We start from the raw sequence: 16,557 nt of genomic DNA, 5'->3' as shown, positions 1-16,557 counted from the left end.
TCAGTACTCTACCCACTGCTCCACCTTGCTACCCCAAGAGAAGTCCTTAGAGGTCATCAGGTCCCAGTCTTCCCCAAGGCAAGAGCCCTCCATTAAGAAGAAGATCTAGTAACTATATGTATATGTGCTTTAAGGTGTGCAAAGCATTTCACAAATCTCCTGTGAGCCTCCTAACAACTGTGGAAAGTGAGTGCTATTAGAACCCCATTTTACAGATGAGGAAACAAAGGCAGACAGAGATGAAATGACTTGCTCAGAGTCACTCAGTTAGGAAGTATCTGGTGCCATATTTGGACTCTTATCTCTCTGACTTGAGGTCCAATGCTCTGTTCCTTCAACACTATCCCTCTACAACAAACCAGAGAGGTGGAGTCAAAGAGCCCTCAGCAGCCATCCAGCCCCAAACATTTCCTTTTTAAAAAATCCTTCTGTTGATCTTCCCCACAAATGGTCATCCAGCTTCTTCTTGATGACCTCCAGTAAGGAGAACTCCCTCCTTCCCTCCTGGTTGTTCAGAACGATTTCCTGACCTCGAACCTCAATCTCCTTCTTTGCAATTGTCACCCATGGTTCCCTAGAACAAGTCCAGTCTTCTTTTCCATGCTCACCCTCCACAGTTGGACCATAAAGTCATTCACAATCTCACCTTTCAAGATGGATCCCAAATTACTGCCCTTCAGGAACTCCAAATTCTAGCCAACTGGATCTACTCAACATTCCCCAAACTCAGCGTTCCATCATCCCATCTCCATGCCTTTGCCCAGGCTATCCCCAGTGCCAAGTGTGCATTCCCTCCTCACCTCTCAGTCTCCACAGCTTCCTTGAAGGCTTAGTTCATGTGAAGCTTTTCCTGATTGTTGATTGGTTGGTTGGTTAGTTAGTTAGTTCTCTCTCCTGCCTCAAATTGTCATATGGTTACTTAACTTGTTTACATGTTATAAGGAATCTCTTTGAGGTGTGGGGACTCTTTCTCCCTCCATCTTTGCACCTTTGCACCCAGTAATACCTGCTGAACATTGGTTTGGAGTTGCCCAGCTTCTATTAGAACACCGACGATGGTGGTAATAATAATAATAACAACAATACTAACATGTATTCAGAACTTACTCTGTTCCAGGCAATGACCAGCCCTTTCTAATTATTATCACATTCTTTCCTCCTAACAACCTTGGGAGGCAGGTGTTAATATTATCCCCATTTTACAGATGAGGAAACTGAGACAAACCTGCTCTACCTAAGTTAGCCTACTCCACCTTAGGCAGCAGGAAGTTTTTCCTAGCCTTACATAGGGCTGAAATCTTTTTTCTGATACTTTCCTCAGTGTTGTTTGGTCATTTCAGTTGTGCCTGACTCTTTGTGACCCCATTTGTAGTTTTCTTGACAGAGATCCCTGGAGTGGTTTGCCATTTTCTTCTCCAAATCATTTTCCAGATGAGGAAACTGAGGCAAATGGGATTAAATGACTTGCTCAGGGTCACCCAGCTAGTGGCGTCTGAGGTGGGATTTCACTGCCTAGAAACTGGACACCTTCCACAACCAGCTCCTAATCCTAACCTCCTGAACACAAAAGGATAAGCTGAATGATCCTAGTCCCGCAGGTTAATTCATCTGACCTCCAAGGCCGCTCTTGTCCAGGCCTAACAGCCCTCGTTTCTTCAGCTACTTCCCATTTGGCATGAATCCCAGGCCCTTCACCCCCCTAGTTGCTCTCCTCTATACCCTTCCCAATTTATTATGACATTTCCTAAAATGTCCACATAACTAGGTGGCACAGTGGATAGAGAGCTGGGCCTGGAGTCAAGAGCCAAGTTCAAAACTGGCCTCAGACAATTACTAGCTGTGTGACCCTAACTCAAGCCTGTTTGCCTCAGTTTCTTCATCTGTCAAATGAGTGGAGAATGAAATGGCCAACTACTCCAGGACTCTGCCAGTAAAACCCCAAATGGAGTCACAAAGAGTCAGATATGACTGAACAACAACAATAATTCCTAAAACATCCCACTCAGACTAGCCTAAGACTTGAAGATGCAAATGGAGTCTCCTTTAAACTTCTCTTTTCCCGGCCAGGCGATCCTCCAGACCCTTCGACCATTCCAGTAGAAGGTGAGCTCTTGAAGGAGAGAGGCTGCTTTATTTTTGTCTTTATAACCCCAGCACCTTATTAAGTGCTTGTAAAAAAAAGCTTGTAGATCGGTGAATCCTTCATATGCCAACTGTCCCAGCTGCCTCCTTTCCGATCGATGGGCTCCGTCCCTCCCCTGACATGCCTGCTTTGTGGGTCCTTTGCTCTGCACAAAGGGGACCTCTGACTGACTTGGCCTTTATGTCTGAGCCAGTCCCCCCTTTGGATTCCACTTGAGGGCGTTAGGTATGTGGGCTTCTGAGGGACTCATTAGCTCTTCCCTGGGTCTTCAGCATTCAAAGAATTCAAAGGACTTTAGAGCTCCCTAAATCCAATTCCTTTCTTTTACAGAGAAGGAGGGAGGCAAAACAAGGGCAAAGAGACTTGGCCCAGGTCACCCAGGTAGCCAATAGCTAAATAAAGGCTCTCTGAATCAAACCCAAACCCATCTCACTCCAACTCCCGGCCTTCCCATCCGGCCCAGCCCCTGCAATCACATGCCTCAACAGCAAAACTGGCCTGCTGGTGTTTTTGAGACCCCAAAGCTATCTCACATGGGAGAACTGGGAGCTAACTCTGTTTCACAAAATCCACAGCTCACCTAGGGACTGAGAGGAAACTGGGGGCTCTGGGGGGAGTGGACAAACAGCAAAACCAGGAGCAGCTGCGACCCTGGACTGAGGAGGGACAGGAGAGGCAGGAGAGCCAGAAAGCACTGGAGGGTCACACCTGGGCCACCTCTGCCAGCAACATGACTGCCCAGGCCCAGTGGGAAGCCCATTATCTAGACCTGAATTCGGAGTCTCAGTCTGGAATGAGCAGGAGGAAGAGATGGAGAAGGGCTGTGCAAAGAAAAAGATGATGGAATTAAGAGAAAGCAAGCCAAAGAGATTTCTTTTTTCAGTGTTCCCGCTCTGCACAGGAGTCTTCTCATTGTACAAAGGAAAGCAGCTCCCAGGCAGTGAACCCTATTAACCCATCCCCCAAATTCGAATGCCTGCTTGTCTCTCCTCCTCCCTTTCACTGCCTCTCTGAGCCTCCCCCTCATTCCCTGCTCCCCACCTCTCAGTCTCTCTCTCTTTGTCTCTCTGCTGATGCTTCTCTCCTGTCTCTGTCTCTGCCTCTCCTTTCTTCCTCTACTCCATTAATCAGTCTCTGTCTCTCCCCATCTCTTTTTTCCCATTTCCTCCTTTCTGTTTCTCTCTCCTCTATACTCTATTGGTCTCTGTTTCTGGTTCTCCCCTTCCTCTGTCTCTGTCCATCTGCCATGTCTATTCTTTTCTTCCCCCTCTCAGTCTTCTCCCCCATTTCCTTTGTCTTCTGTCTTTCCTTCTCTTCACTCACCCATCCCTGACTTTCACTATCTCTGAATCCCTGTCTCCTCCTTTCTCCTCTCCAACTAACCTCTAGATTCTGGCTCTTAGTCTCTCCCTCGCTCCTCTCAATTTCTCAATCTCCTGTCCTTGTTTCTCAGGTTTTCTTCTCTCTTATCTTCTTTCTTCCTCTCTCTACCTCCCTGTTTCCATCAATCTCCATCTCTGTTTCCCTTTGTCTTGGTCTCTGTCTCTATGTCTATTTCTTTGTGTGTGTGTGTGTGTGTGTGTGTGTGTGTGTGTGTGTGTGTTTCCATTTCTGTATCTCTGTCTATGTCTATGCCTGCTTCTGTATCTGTCTGTCTTTTGGTCTCCATGTATGTGTGCTTCTATATTTCTCTTTTTCTGTATCTATTTCTGTATCTCTCTATCCTCTATCCCTCTGTCTGTCTGTGTCTATTTCTGTATCTGTCTGTCTTTCAATCTCTTGTATGTATGTCTGTCCATTTCTGTATCTCTTTCTCTGTGTCTCTCTCTGTTTCTGTATCTTTCTATCCGTCCATTTGTGTGTGTGTCTGTTTCTGTATCTCTCTGTCTCCATGTCTCTCTATTTCTGTATCTCTCAGTCCTTCTCTGTCTGTCTATCTGTCTATGCGTGTATCGTTTTCAGTATCTCTCTGCCTCTGTGTCTATTTCTGTATCTCTCTGTCCTCTGTCCCTGTGTATGTGTGTGTGTGTGTGTGTGTGTGTCTGTTTCTGTATCTCTCTGTCTCTGTTTCTGTATCTGTCTCTTGGTCTCCATTATTATGTTTGTTTCTGTATCTCTGTCTCTATATCTCTGTTTCTATATCCATCTGTCTGTCTGTCTGTCTGTCTGTTTCTGTATCTCTCTGTTCTTCTTGGTCCCTCTGTGTGTCTGTGTGTGTATCTGTTTCTGTATCTCTTCTGCCTCTGTTTCTGAATGTGTATGTGTGTGTTTCTGTATCTCTGCCTGTATCTATCTCTCTGTTTCTGTATCTGTCTATCCATCTGTCTGTTTTGGTGTCTCCCTCCCTCTCTGTGTCTCTCTGTCTCTGCCTCTCTCTCCTACAACCTGTGTGTGTTGTGAGTGACATAACAAAGAAGAGCAAATCAGTACAGAGGGGCTGTATCAGAGAAAAGCTTTGGCCCAGGCAGGGGCCTGGCTGGCTCGCCATCTAACAGGAAGCAATGGCCAAACATCAATCACATCCATGGTGGGGGAGCCGTGCATTCATCCAGTCACTTGAGAAAACATTGTTGAATTACTTGAGAAAAGTGACAAAACTCTTCACACCATTACTGAGCACCTCCACCCAAGGAGGCGAGTGGCACAAAGGCCCCATATCCATCAAAATATAGCGAGCGGTGCTCTTTGAGGTGGCAAAAACCAGAAAACAAAGCAGGTGTCTGTCTCTTGGTTGGGGCTTGGCTGATGGAATGGAATATTTGTGCACTACAGAAGAAATGCTGAAGGTGAGGAATTCTGAGAGACTGCTGAAGGCTTCTCTGAAATGTTACAGAACAAAAGAACGAAGAACCAAGAGAACAAAAGATACGATAACTACAATAGCAAAATGGAAAGCAACACTAAAAGGCAATCAAATTCTGATTAATTGTAATGAACAAACTTGGCACAGAGAAGTGCTGATGAAATATACTTCTCTTCTTTGCAGAAAGGTGGGGGACTAATGATGTAGAACATGGTATACACTATCAAGAATAATGGTTCTAGGGCAGCTAGGTGCAGTGAATAGAGAGCCTGGCCTGGAGATGGGAGGTCCTGGGTTCAAATTTGACCTCCCTCAGACACTTGCTAGCTGTGTGACCCTGGGCAAGTCACTTTGCCTAGTCATTATCACTTTTCTGGTTAAGTAATTTTTTAAAAAGAATAATACTTGAATCATTTGGTTTTACTCAAATTTGTTATTTCTTTTTCACAATAGATGGTTCAATAGTGTGGGGAGAGCTTCTGTTAGGGGGAAATTGCTTTGAATGGAAAAAAAGAAAAATAATAAACCTTTTGAGAAACACATACATAATGGTGGAACTGCTGACTCAAACAAGGCTTGTCCCAATATGATGCCCCAACAAAATAAGTGGAAGGTTTCTTCCATGCACCTTTGGAAAATCACTCTCTGGTGGGAAAGGGGGAGTGGATCTATGGTCTCATGGTAGACTAGTGCTCAAATGCTAACATCAATGAAATGGATTTACTTGGGATTTGGAAAAAGTGCATTCATTTCTAAATGACATCTGGAGAAAACAAAGCATTGATTTTCTTTTTACCTACATTTTTTAAATTCTCAGGATGACTCCCTGTTCCTGACATATCTATAGGGCAACAAGATATGCAAAGCACTTTACATATATTATCTCATTTGATATAACTGCAAAAATGATTACCCCAAGCCCCAGAACCTCCAAATCCTGCCCTTCCTTTCTCTCTAAAGGTTTGAGTTGCTCATCTTCCTCCCTGTGTCTCCAGGGCCAGATTCCCTGATCTGCCCTTGGGAAAATCTCTGTTGAGTGTCTATCCTTGGGCATACCTGAATTTTACTCTATTTCTTTACTGGCTGAATCCACCATCATGTACTGGATACCTCTGTTCCTTCCAAGGTAGCATTTAATTTGATGGGAGGTGTACAAATCATAAAAGCTATGCTATAACAGGGAGAATGTCCATCCGTAGCCACAATGCTCTTGACAGGTTACTCATTCTATTATCTAACTCTTCTTACCCAAAGTGATTGGGTGTGGACAAGTGGAATAGCCCTGATCATGTTACTTCCCATCACCACTGAGGCAGTCAGCAACACAAAGATTCTCAGGAGAGAGTTTAAGGCATTTGTTGCTAATAAAAGAGTCTGTGTACCTTAGGGGACTGAGCTTGCAAAGGGAGAGCTACACCTGACCATCTTGTCGAATCTCCTTCATTTTACAGATGAGGAAACTAAGGCCCAGAGATGGGAAGTGACTTGCTCCAAATTACATAGTTAATAAGTATCTGAGGCAAGATTTGAACACAGGCTTCCTGACTTCAATATCAATTATACTATTCTTTGACTATAGGTGTAGAACTAGAAGACCTCAGTTTGAATTCTTCCTCTGCTGCTTAGTTTCTATGAGACCTTAGACAAATTCCTAACCCTCTCTGAGGGAAAAGAGACAGAGGCTGAGAAAAAGGAGAGGAGAGGGAGAGAAAGACCAAGAGCAAGAGAGAGAGAGACAAGGAGACAGAGACAGAGAGAGAAGGAGAGAATAAGGGGGGCAGACATCTAAGATTTCTATATGTTCTAAATTCAATAATATTAGTTGGTACTTAGAAGCCACTTTTCAAAATTTAATTCAAGTAGGAGGAAGAAAAGGGAAGGAAAGAAGCTTTTACTGTGTGCCAAGTACTGTGCTAAGTGTTTTTTACAAATATTATCTCATTTGATCTTTACAACAACCCAGGGAGGTAGGTGCTATTATGATCACCATTTTACAGATTTGCAAACTGAGGAAAGCAGAGGTTAAGTGACTTGCCCAGGGTCACACAGTCAGTAAATATCTTAGGCAAGATTTGAACTCAGATCTTACTGATTCCTGCCCAAGAGTTTATCACTCTACAACCCAGCTGCCTCAGATAGCCTCACCTTGGCTGTGTGATTCCTAGCAAGTAACTAAGTCTCTCAACTCTCTAGATCTGAAAAGGTCAAAGTGGAGGCCAGGCCACAAGCACATATGTTGACCAACCCAGACTAAAATATAATTGGGAAATGCTTAACAAAATTAAAAATATAGCACAATACAGATAATGTCAATTTGTGGGTTTCTAATTAAGTATGCCACCCTTTTCAGTTTGATGCCACTATTCTAGGTAATTCTTCTCAAAGATTTGCAGAGAAAAAAGGCTGATGAGCATTGGCAGAGGCAGCTTCCTTACCTGGGAGTTGCCTATTCAGTTTCAATTCACATATACTCTCTGTCGGGAAGCCAGGTCACCATTCTACTCCAGTGATGTTTAATGTTTGGTGGACTCTTCCACAGATTGATAAAATGTTTGCTTTTTGTACGTGACTAAAAGTGTTGGCATATAAACTCATCTTCTGTAGGCTCACCAGAAGCACTGCCAGTACAACCCCCAGAGGTAGATAGGAGGAGAACAAAGATGTCCCCACCTGGTTTTGATATTTATCCATTCAGTCTCAAGAATCTAAAAGGTTTTATTCCAAATACTTTGGAAATTATGAGCTTTAAGTACAGCATGGTCTATTTAAAATGTTATTCAGAGCTGCCTTTAACAATCTATACTGGAAAAACAAAAATCAAAAAACTCATTCTGGTTCCCCACAGTTTGACTTCCCTCTTGGATTCCCAGGTACCCCTAACTTTGATACCGAAAAGCAAGAACAGTAGACTTGACCCATTTGGAAGGAGCCCAGCTCACATTGGGTAAAATCCTTGAGGATTAGGAATATTCACATTACTGGATAATGCCCTTCAGAAACAGGCTTGGTGAGGGGTTTGATCAAATAGCGTAAAGGATGGATTTGAGATTGATATGATACGGCAGAATATTAATTTTCCTCAAAAAGAAAAATGAAAATATCATGGGTTAAATGTTTGCTATGGTCAAAAGGCTGTGATAAGCACTGGGAATTAAGGGCAATAAAAAATAGAAAAATAGAAAATTAAAGCAATAAAGAAAACAGTAGCTCTTTCAAGGAGTTTCCCTTCTCAGAGGAAAAGACAAAACATAAAAAAAAAAAATTTTGGTCAGGTAGACAGTTAAGATCAGATATAGAATGTGTCCACTGGAAAGAAGATTTAGCCAGATTCCTAAGGGCTTTTGAGGCCACACAGATGAATCTGTATTTTATCAGTAGTAGGGAACAACTGATGGTTTTTTAAGGGGAGCAGTACAGTGATTAGGCTTGTGCTTTGGGAATAAAGTGACACTTTCTTTGGGAATTTCCTCCCAGTTTCACTTTTGTCTTTGTATTCTCAGCACCTAACGCTATGCCCAGCACATGGAAGTTGCTTAAATACTGACTGAAGTGAAAAATAAATTTTAAAATGGATAGACAGATAAACAGATAGGTATAGAAAGTAGATAGATAGATAGATAGATAGATAGATAGATAGATAGATAGATAGATAGATAGATAGATAGATAGATGGATAGATGGATAGATAGATAGATAGATAGATAGATAGATAGATAGATAGATAGATAGATAGATGGATAGATAGATAGATAGATAGATAGATAGATAGATAGATAGATAGATAGATAGATAGATGGATGGATAGATGGATGGATGGGTGGGTGGGTGGAGAGATAGATAGATAGATGAATGGATGGAGAGATAGATAGACAGACAGATAGATACATAGATAGAAGGATGGATGGATGGATGATAAATCAAAATGGATGGAGAGAAAGAATGAAAGGGAATGGGGGGGGAGGGAGAGGGAGAAGGACAGGGAGGGACAGAGAAAGACAGAGACATAAATGGAAACTAGAAGGATAAATAGACAAAATGTTAACCTACTCAAAACGCAATATTTACCCAAACATTTATTTAAAATTCTTGGTGTCTCAGACACCCAAACGGATGGTGGATAAAGTGTTCTGGCTGACTAAACATTACAGTTAGTAGAGAGTGACCACATACATGCACCACTCACAAATCACAGATTCTTAGAAAATGAGAATAAAATATATTGTACTGAAAAAGTTTTGTTAAATTAAAATATTGCTCCTACATGCATGTATTGTTATTGCCATTACCATTCCATATTCCTCAGACAGCAATTTTTTGTGACTTTGTTTCTCCTTGAGGGTTTCTCTTTCTGTTCTACCTTATTTTTATTTATTTATTTATTTATTTTTGCCTCCTTAAACATGCCAAGGCAGGGAGATGGCCACACACTCTGATTCAACTAAGGCGCTAGTCCGGGGCCCCACACAGACTAGGGGCTGCTGATTATTATTTATGTGATTATTTCATACTTGACACTTACCCAGGTGCTTTGTGCCCAATAATTAACTTAATCTAGCCAGAATCCTTTTCAGAGAAATGACATGTTGTCCTTATAATCTTCTCTACAGAGGAGTTCAGTGACCAGCCCAAGGTCACACAAGCAGGCAAGAGAAAATTCACAACCAGAATCCTCTCATCTCTTATCCTCAGGCCATCGGGCCACTGGGGCCTCTTTGCTGTTTGATTTCCATCAGCCCTCATAATTATAATTTCTAGGGCCTCCAAAATGACAAAGGTACTCACATACTCCTAGTAACCCTCTCCTGACCCAGATCCAAAGTTTTAATTTATGCTAAACAACTTAATTAAAAGTGTGCTCCTGGCATGGAGTAGCCACTGAGGCACTGGGCAGGAGATGAGTGAGTTTGGGACATCTGACCTGGCCTGACGATTCTGCAGCATGGTCAGGACACTGAGTTGGGAGAAAGGCGCCTGCAGAGTGAGCTTTCAGGCAGCAGGGAGAATGGTTAGATGGGCAAAAGGAAAATGGAAGGCCATCTGAGCGAATGTGAGGGATGATGATGGCTCAGGCTAATTAATGTTCCCAAAGTGATTTAATATCCTGAAACTGTAAGAGACCATAAACAAATATCTAGAGCATGACTTCTCTCCACTTACAGGGTAATCCATTTAAAATCAAGTCTGGATTAGTGACACAGACTTATACATCATGGCAAATAAAATGAAGTAGTGAGCTGCCTGTCACTGCAAGGTGTTTGAAGCAGAGGCTAGAGAGGCTAGACCAGATAATGTCTAAGATCTCTTCTGACTCTAAGAGTGGAGGATTCTAAGAATCTAGGGAAGGAAGGAAGAAAAGGAGGGAGGGAAGAAGAGAAGGAATGAGGAAGGAAGAGAGAAGGAAAGCTCAATCTCTGGATTTGTCTTTCTATGTCTCTGTATCTTTATATCTCTACTTCAATCTAGGTCTCTCTGTCTCTCTCCTGCTATGCCTAACCACAAGAGTAAGGCAAGTACAGGGCAGCTAGGTGGCTCAATGGATTGAGAGCCAGGTCTAGAGATGAGGTCCTGGGTTCAAATTTGGCTTCAGATACTTCCTAGCTGGGTGACCCTGGGCAAGTCACTTGACCCCCATTGCCTAGCCCTTACCACTCTTCTGCCTTGGAACCAATACAGTCTTGATTCCAAGACCAAAGATAAGAGGCTTTTGTTGTTAAGGGAAGTAAATGGGCTGTCGAGGACAGGGACATTTCTGACAGTATCACTATGTGAAAGCAAGAAGACAGAAAGTCGGGGGCAGTTGGGTAGCTCAATGGATTGAGAGCCAGGTCTAGAGATGGGAGGTCCTGGGTTCAAATCTAGCCTCAGACACTTCCCAGCTGTGTGACCCTGGGCAAGTCACTTAACCCCCATTGCCTAGCCCTTACCACTCTTCTGCCTTGGAGCCAATACACAGTATTGACTCCAAGACGAAAGGTAAGGGTTAAAAAAAAAAAGAAGACAGACAGCTGATATTTTGAATCTAGAATAGCTATGTATCTCCCCAGACGTTTCTATTCCATCTCTCTGCCTCTCCCCTGTCCAGCCACCTTTCCTGCTGCTGCCAAAGCCACACCACTAAAGCCCAGGTTTGCTCATCATAACTCTCCATCTCAAGAAGATCCCAGGGCCCCCACTGCCTAGTCTAGCTAAAATACAAGCCCCTCTTTGGGCCTTTCCAGCCCTTCACAATCTAGCACCATCCTAACTTTCCAAGTGGCTCAAATGCTCCCCTGGATGGTGATTCCCCTGGACTTAGAAGTTCTCCCCAACAATCCATCTGTTCCTGCCTGTCCTGTATGCCTGTGGTCCATGTGCTCCCAAAGTCTGACACAGGGAGTCCAACCCTTTCAAAACTACTTACACCTTCCCCCTCACGCACGCTGGGCAATAATACAATAATACAAAACAAATACCAATAAAACAGAGGTGATAAGATCCACAAAGCACTACCTGAGAGAGGTAATAGCATTAGCCCCATTTTATAGATGGAGAAACTGAGGCTGAGAAAGGTTAAGTCACTGACCAGAGATGGCAAGCATTTGAGGCAGGATTTGAAGTCAGATCTTCTTGGATGATGTCCAGGGTTCTAGCTTCCATGACATCTAGCTCTCGGTCTTCATCCCATCACCTATGGTTGCCTTTGCATAGGTTCCATACCATGCCTGGGGGATGTCTCACTTCTGTGTCTTAGAACCTCTACCTCCCTTCTAGGCTCATCTCTAGTGCCTCCTTCTAAAAAGAGCCTTCTCTGATTTCCCCAGGAGTCAGGTGCTCTCCTGTTCCTCCATGAATTTCAAGTTGACTAAGCTGAATGTAAGCCGCCTGAGGGCAAGGGTCTTTCCCTTTTGCCCTTGTCTCCTGGTTCTTGGTACATAGGAACTTGGTTCATAAACACTTACTTGTTGGATTGACTCAAGGATGATGCTGGAAGATGGTGGCAGAACCCTGGATCTGAGTACGAATCTCTCTCTTAGACAGTGCCCTAGAACAATCACCTCATCGTTACCATCCTGAGTTATGGATTTTGGTAAATTGGGAAGGAAAAGAAAACCTCAGCATGGTGAGTAATGCCTCTCTTATATGGAGGTATTTTTCTGGATACCTCAAGTATTATGTAGAGAAATGAAAAAAAGTGACTTCTGAGCATCCAAAAGAAACTTCACAAAATTAATGACCTTTACTCAAAGGGGGGTCCCCCAGGCCTTTATCCAGAGCCTATCTATTTTTATTTTAGAGACAATTATAACAAGCTTGCCTGGTTCATCAATGAAAAAAGGAGGAACAGGACCCAGTGGCACTAGGAGTAGACACACAGGGAAGATGGCAAGTGAGAGCTATTATCCTTACAGGGAAAGAGAAGAAAGAAAAACTATAAAAATCAGACACAGGTATGAAAAAGGCATGTAGTCTGGGGCCAGTGAGTATAAAAGTGAAGAGCCCCACCTACTTTAATAAAACCTGAGAGCACACGCTATTGGATGGCCACAAGATGAGCTTCTGCCAGTAAAAAATGGTTACGGTATAATCATTTCAGTCATTTTTTTCCATCATGACTGACAATTCATGACCCTATTTGGGGTTTCTTGGCAAAGATACTGGAGTGCTTTGCCATTTTCTTCTCCAGCTTCTTTTACAGATGAGGAAATTGAGGTAAACAGAGTAACGTGACTGGCCCAGGGCCACACAGCTACTAAGTATCTGGGACCATATTTGAACTCATGAAGATAAGGCTTCCTGATTTCAAGCCCCAGCACCCTACCCACTGAGCCACCTAGCTGGCTCTAAGGTAGGTTCATTACACTCTTTAATAAGGCAGGAAAGTAGCTAATGTTTGGAAAACCTTATTCCTCAAAGATGTTGGATAAATGAGGCACTATTTATTGCCTTAAGAAATCTAAGAAAACATAATAGGGATAGAATGGGGAGGGGGTAAAATTAAGGTAAAGCTTATACTCTGGATGATAAATGGGATTTAAAAATGAACGCACTAGAACTTCATGAGAAAATGCACTGTAATGGGAACTGAGCAGGAAATAATGCCAACTCAAACAGGCCAAACCAACTCTGTGGTCTTCCTTCTCCTTCAATTATAATAATTCTTAAAAAAATAAACACAAAAACTGTTTAAAAAAGATGTCGTAGATTACAAAAATTAAAGAGAATGAAGAGACTAGGAAAAGAATTTTAGAGCTGGAAGGGACCTTGAGAAGTCATCCCATCCAATCCTCCCATTGGATAGAAAGAGGAAAACTGAGGCCAGAAAGTTATAATGGTTTTCCCCATGGCAGTTACAGAACCAGGACTCTAGCCCTGCCCAGCCCAACCAATGGTCTTTCCATTACAATATGCTGCTTCCCAGAGAAGGCGTTGCCTAAACCAGAAGTTCTTTTGACCTTCAGCATCTCACTCTCTTGTCCTTTTATTAAATGAAGTCCATCAAAACAGAGGGGAATCCAGCAGAGGGCCATTTGTGGTCAATTCACTTGTCCAGCAGGCCTACGCTAGAGGAGTCTAAGGGATGATGGTCTAACTTGGGCATTTCCCATCTCTTCTCTGGGTGCTTTGATGTTTGCCAGTATTGTAACTGTCTTCTAGATGGCAGAAAGACTGAAGATAAAGAAATGGACCTTTCCTTAAAAAGAGAATCAGACTTGGGATTTCACTGGCATAGGGAACTCCCAGGGAAGAAAGTCTCTCCCAAAGCAGTACCTACTTGAAAATGTTTTGTCTTAGAGTTACCTGGAGCACTGAGTCGTATTTGCCCAAAGTCTGTGACATTCTGGGGACCCCCCCCCATCACTCTGTCTTGTTATCCAACTCTATCTACCATTCGATGCAGTTTCTCATCAGTCCTGGACCTGTCTCTGGAACTCCCCAGCTGACTCCAGTGTGGGCAAGTGAAAGCATCCTTCTAGGTCTTGATTTCCTCATCTATTACTTTCTATTTGGAAATTCGAAGATGCCAGGATTTTGTCAGACTATCTATCTGGGAGATGTTGGGAAAGTCACTCTCTGGACCTGCTTCCTTATCGGAAAATTCGAAGAAGCAGGCTTCTAAGGTCTCTTCTAGGACTCTCCCAGAAATCCACCAGTCCCTTGGGGTTTTACAAGGCTGAGTAGTGGGTGAAGGGAGAGTCCCTGTCTTTAGAGAATGTGACTTCAGACTGACCCATGAGGGAGAGAGGTAGGGTTGGTGTGAACCGCTTGTCAGCCAATAAACAGATCCCAACAGGTCCCCAAACTTGGTCTTGCCCTCTCTCTTGCCATCCCCTGCTGAGCCCCTGAGAAGCTGGCATTGTTTTTGTTTTTGTTTTTTTCCTTTCTCTCTAGGGCTCAGCACAGTCCCTGGAACAGAGTAAGAGCTCAATAGATGCTTGTTGACTGTCCAACTGAGCCTTAGTTTTCTCACCTCGAAAATGGAGGAAACCTCCAGTGTCAACAATAATATGAACTCCTGGAACCCAGGGTTTGAGCTTTGGCATTTCTTTGAATCCCCAGAGCTTAGCACAACGCCCAACACAGAATCCCACCTTAACAAAGGCTCACTAACTGTCTCTACTGAGCAGGTTTTCTCCCCTGTAAATAAGGAAGATGGTACCCATAGTCCTCTCAATGAACTGTGAGCTTCCTGAGGGCAGGGATGGTGGTTTGGGCCTTTTATGTCACTTCCCCCAGTCCTCCCCTGCAGCTGAGCTGGGTGCCTGGAACGCAGTAAGCTCTCCATAAAGCTGGCTTTCAGATTGACTAACAGTTGAACAAAAGAGTCAGGAAACGTCCCCTCTTCCTTGAGCCGGAGCATTCTAGAAGTCCTGGAGCCACCCCCACCTCTAGCTGGGCACCAGCACTTCCAGGCTCTCTCTCAAGGCACATACTCTTGGGATTGGGGACTGGGGCAGTGCAGGGGGCGTGGGGGGCGCCTTCTGCAGCACTAGGGCCCATCTCCCTAGCAGCCTCCAGGGTAAACATGCAGCAACATGAATGAAATCTGTCCAGAAAGACGGCATTTCAGTCCCCACCAGGCAACCTCTGGCCAAACCACTGAATATGTAACAAAGTTTTCTTTCGTTTGGGGAGTCTCTGGTTACTTATACCATTTCCTGTGGAAAATTGAAGCTTTGAAGTATCTAGCTCAGGCTTTCTGAGGCGGCAGGACGGCTTCTCTCCCTCTCTTTCTCTCACAAACAAGGAGGTACCTCCGCACTTGCTCCTCATCACCCCCCTCCAGGCTTGCCGTGCCAAAAAAACTACAGGTCCTTCTGTGGGCTAGTCTTCAAAGTAAAGGTCAGAACCTGCTGGCAAGACTGGCTAGAGATCCAAGCCCGACCCCACCCACACCTCTCCACCGCTCCCCCTTCCCCCCAAACCCAGCCCATCTTCTGTCTCCAGTTCCTCCTGGGGAGACAGGGTCCTTTCATCGCGGGGGCACTGCTGTAGTTACAGCCCCAGGACTGAAGAGGGTCGGGCTCTCACTTTCCCAGAGCTAATCTCCAAATAAGGGGGAGCTAGAAGTCCCCCTTATTGGGGTTGTCTTCCTCTCCCCTCTAGCTCGGATTTAACCCCGCTTGAAACCCCGACTATGGCCTCCCTCCCCTCTCAGCTTGGTGCCCAGATTGAGCAAAGGGGTAAGAAGGGTAAGGAAGCCACCTCCCTCATTCACCGTCACTCTCCTTCGGCGCCCCAGAATCTTTCAGCTTCAAGGTCAAAACATGGCTTTGGGCACAGGGGTGGGCCGACAGGGGAGGGGGTAGGGAGCACAGATCTGCAGCAAAATCCCGAACCCGTCAAAATATGTGGCAGGCCCTGCCCGCGCTGGGCACTAGCCTGGAGCCCGGAGGCCGAAGCCCGGTAGCTTGCAAGCCCACCCGCTGGAGCTGCACCCAGGTTCCTGAGGGGGCGTGACCGCAATCCCCTGGACCCAAGAGCTCCAATCCCGGAAGAAGTGCACCCTCTGCCAGTGTAGACAGCAAAAGAGGGAGAGAAAAGAGACCTGTTCACGAGCCGCTTTTCCTCTCCCAGCCAAGGCGCCTAAGACCCCCGCAGGGAACCGGCTGTCCCGAGAAGGGGGATAGCGGGGGTGGGAGGGTTGCCCCTGGGCACTTACCGTGGGCGTTCTTCCCGCAGATGAGATGCTGGTAGGGCTGCAGTAGCCCCCAGAGCTCCGAGTCATTGTTGATGGTCTGCTCCAGGGATTCCACCGTGAACTTGGGAGGCTCGTGGGGGGCATGGTGGTGGTGCTGCGGTTGGTGGTAGTGGTGGTGGTGATGGTGGACGTGGTGGTGGCCAGCGGCTGCGGCGGCGCCAGGGGCGGGGGGCGCGCAGCAGCTGCTGCCCCCGCTGGTGCTGCTCCCTGCACTGCAGCCCCCTCCGCCGGTCCCGGGCCCAGGCCCGGCCCCCGCTCCTGCCCCAGTATCCCGCTCCGCCGGGGCCCGGGGCGGCGGTGGGGGCAGCGGGGGTGGAGGCGGGGGCGGGGGTGGGGGCGGGGGCGGCGGGGGCAGCGCCCCAGGTGGCGGGGGCGGCGGCGGCTGGCCCGGGGCTGGCACCGGGGCCGGGGCCAGGGCCAGGGCCAGGGGGG

At 45.5% G+C, this 16,557-nt stretch overlaps 1 protein-coding gene across 1 annotated transcript in view; it reads right to left on the bottom strand.

Moving 5' to 3' along the window:
* Nucleotides 1-16,557, bottom strand: part of ABTB3 (ankyrin repeat and BTB domain containing 3) — a 333,469-nt gene that overhangs the window by 315,292 nt on the left and 1,620 nt on the right. The window contains 2 exon segments of the mRNA XM_056798814.1: nt 16,087-16,380; nt 16,484-16,555. Coding sequence (XP_056654792.1) covers nt 16,087-16,380; nt 16,484-16,555 — 366 coding nt within the window.

The sequence above is a fragment of the Monodelphis domestica genome, chromosome 5 (genome assembly GCF_027887165.1).
Source record: "Monodelphis domestica isolate mMonDom1 chromosome 5, mMonDom1.pri, whole genome shotgun sequence".
Lineage (NCBI taxonomy): Eukaryota > Metazoa > Chordata > Mammalia > Didelphimorphia > Didelphidae > Monodelphis > Monodelphis domestica.
This window is presented reverse-complemented; position numbering and strand designations above follow the sequence as displayed.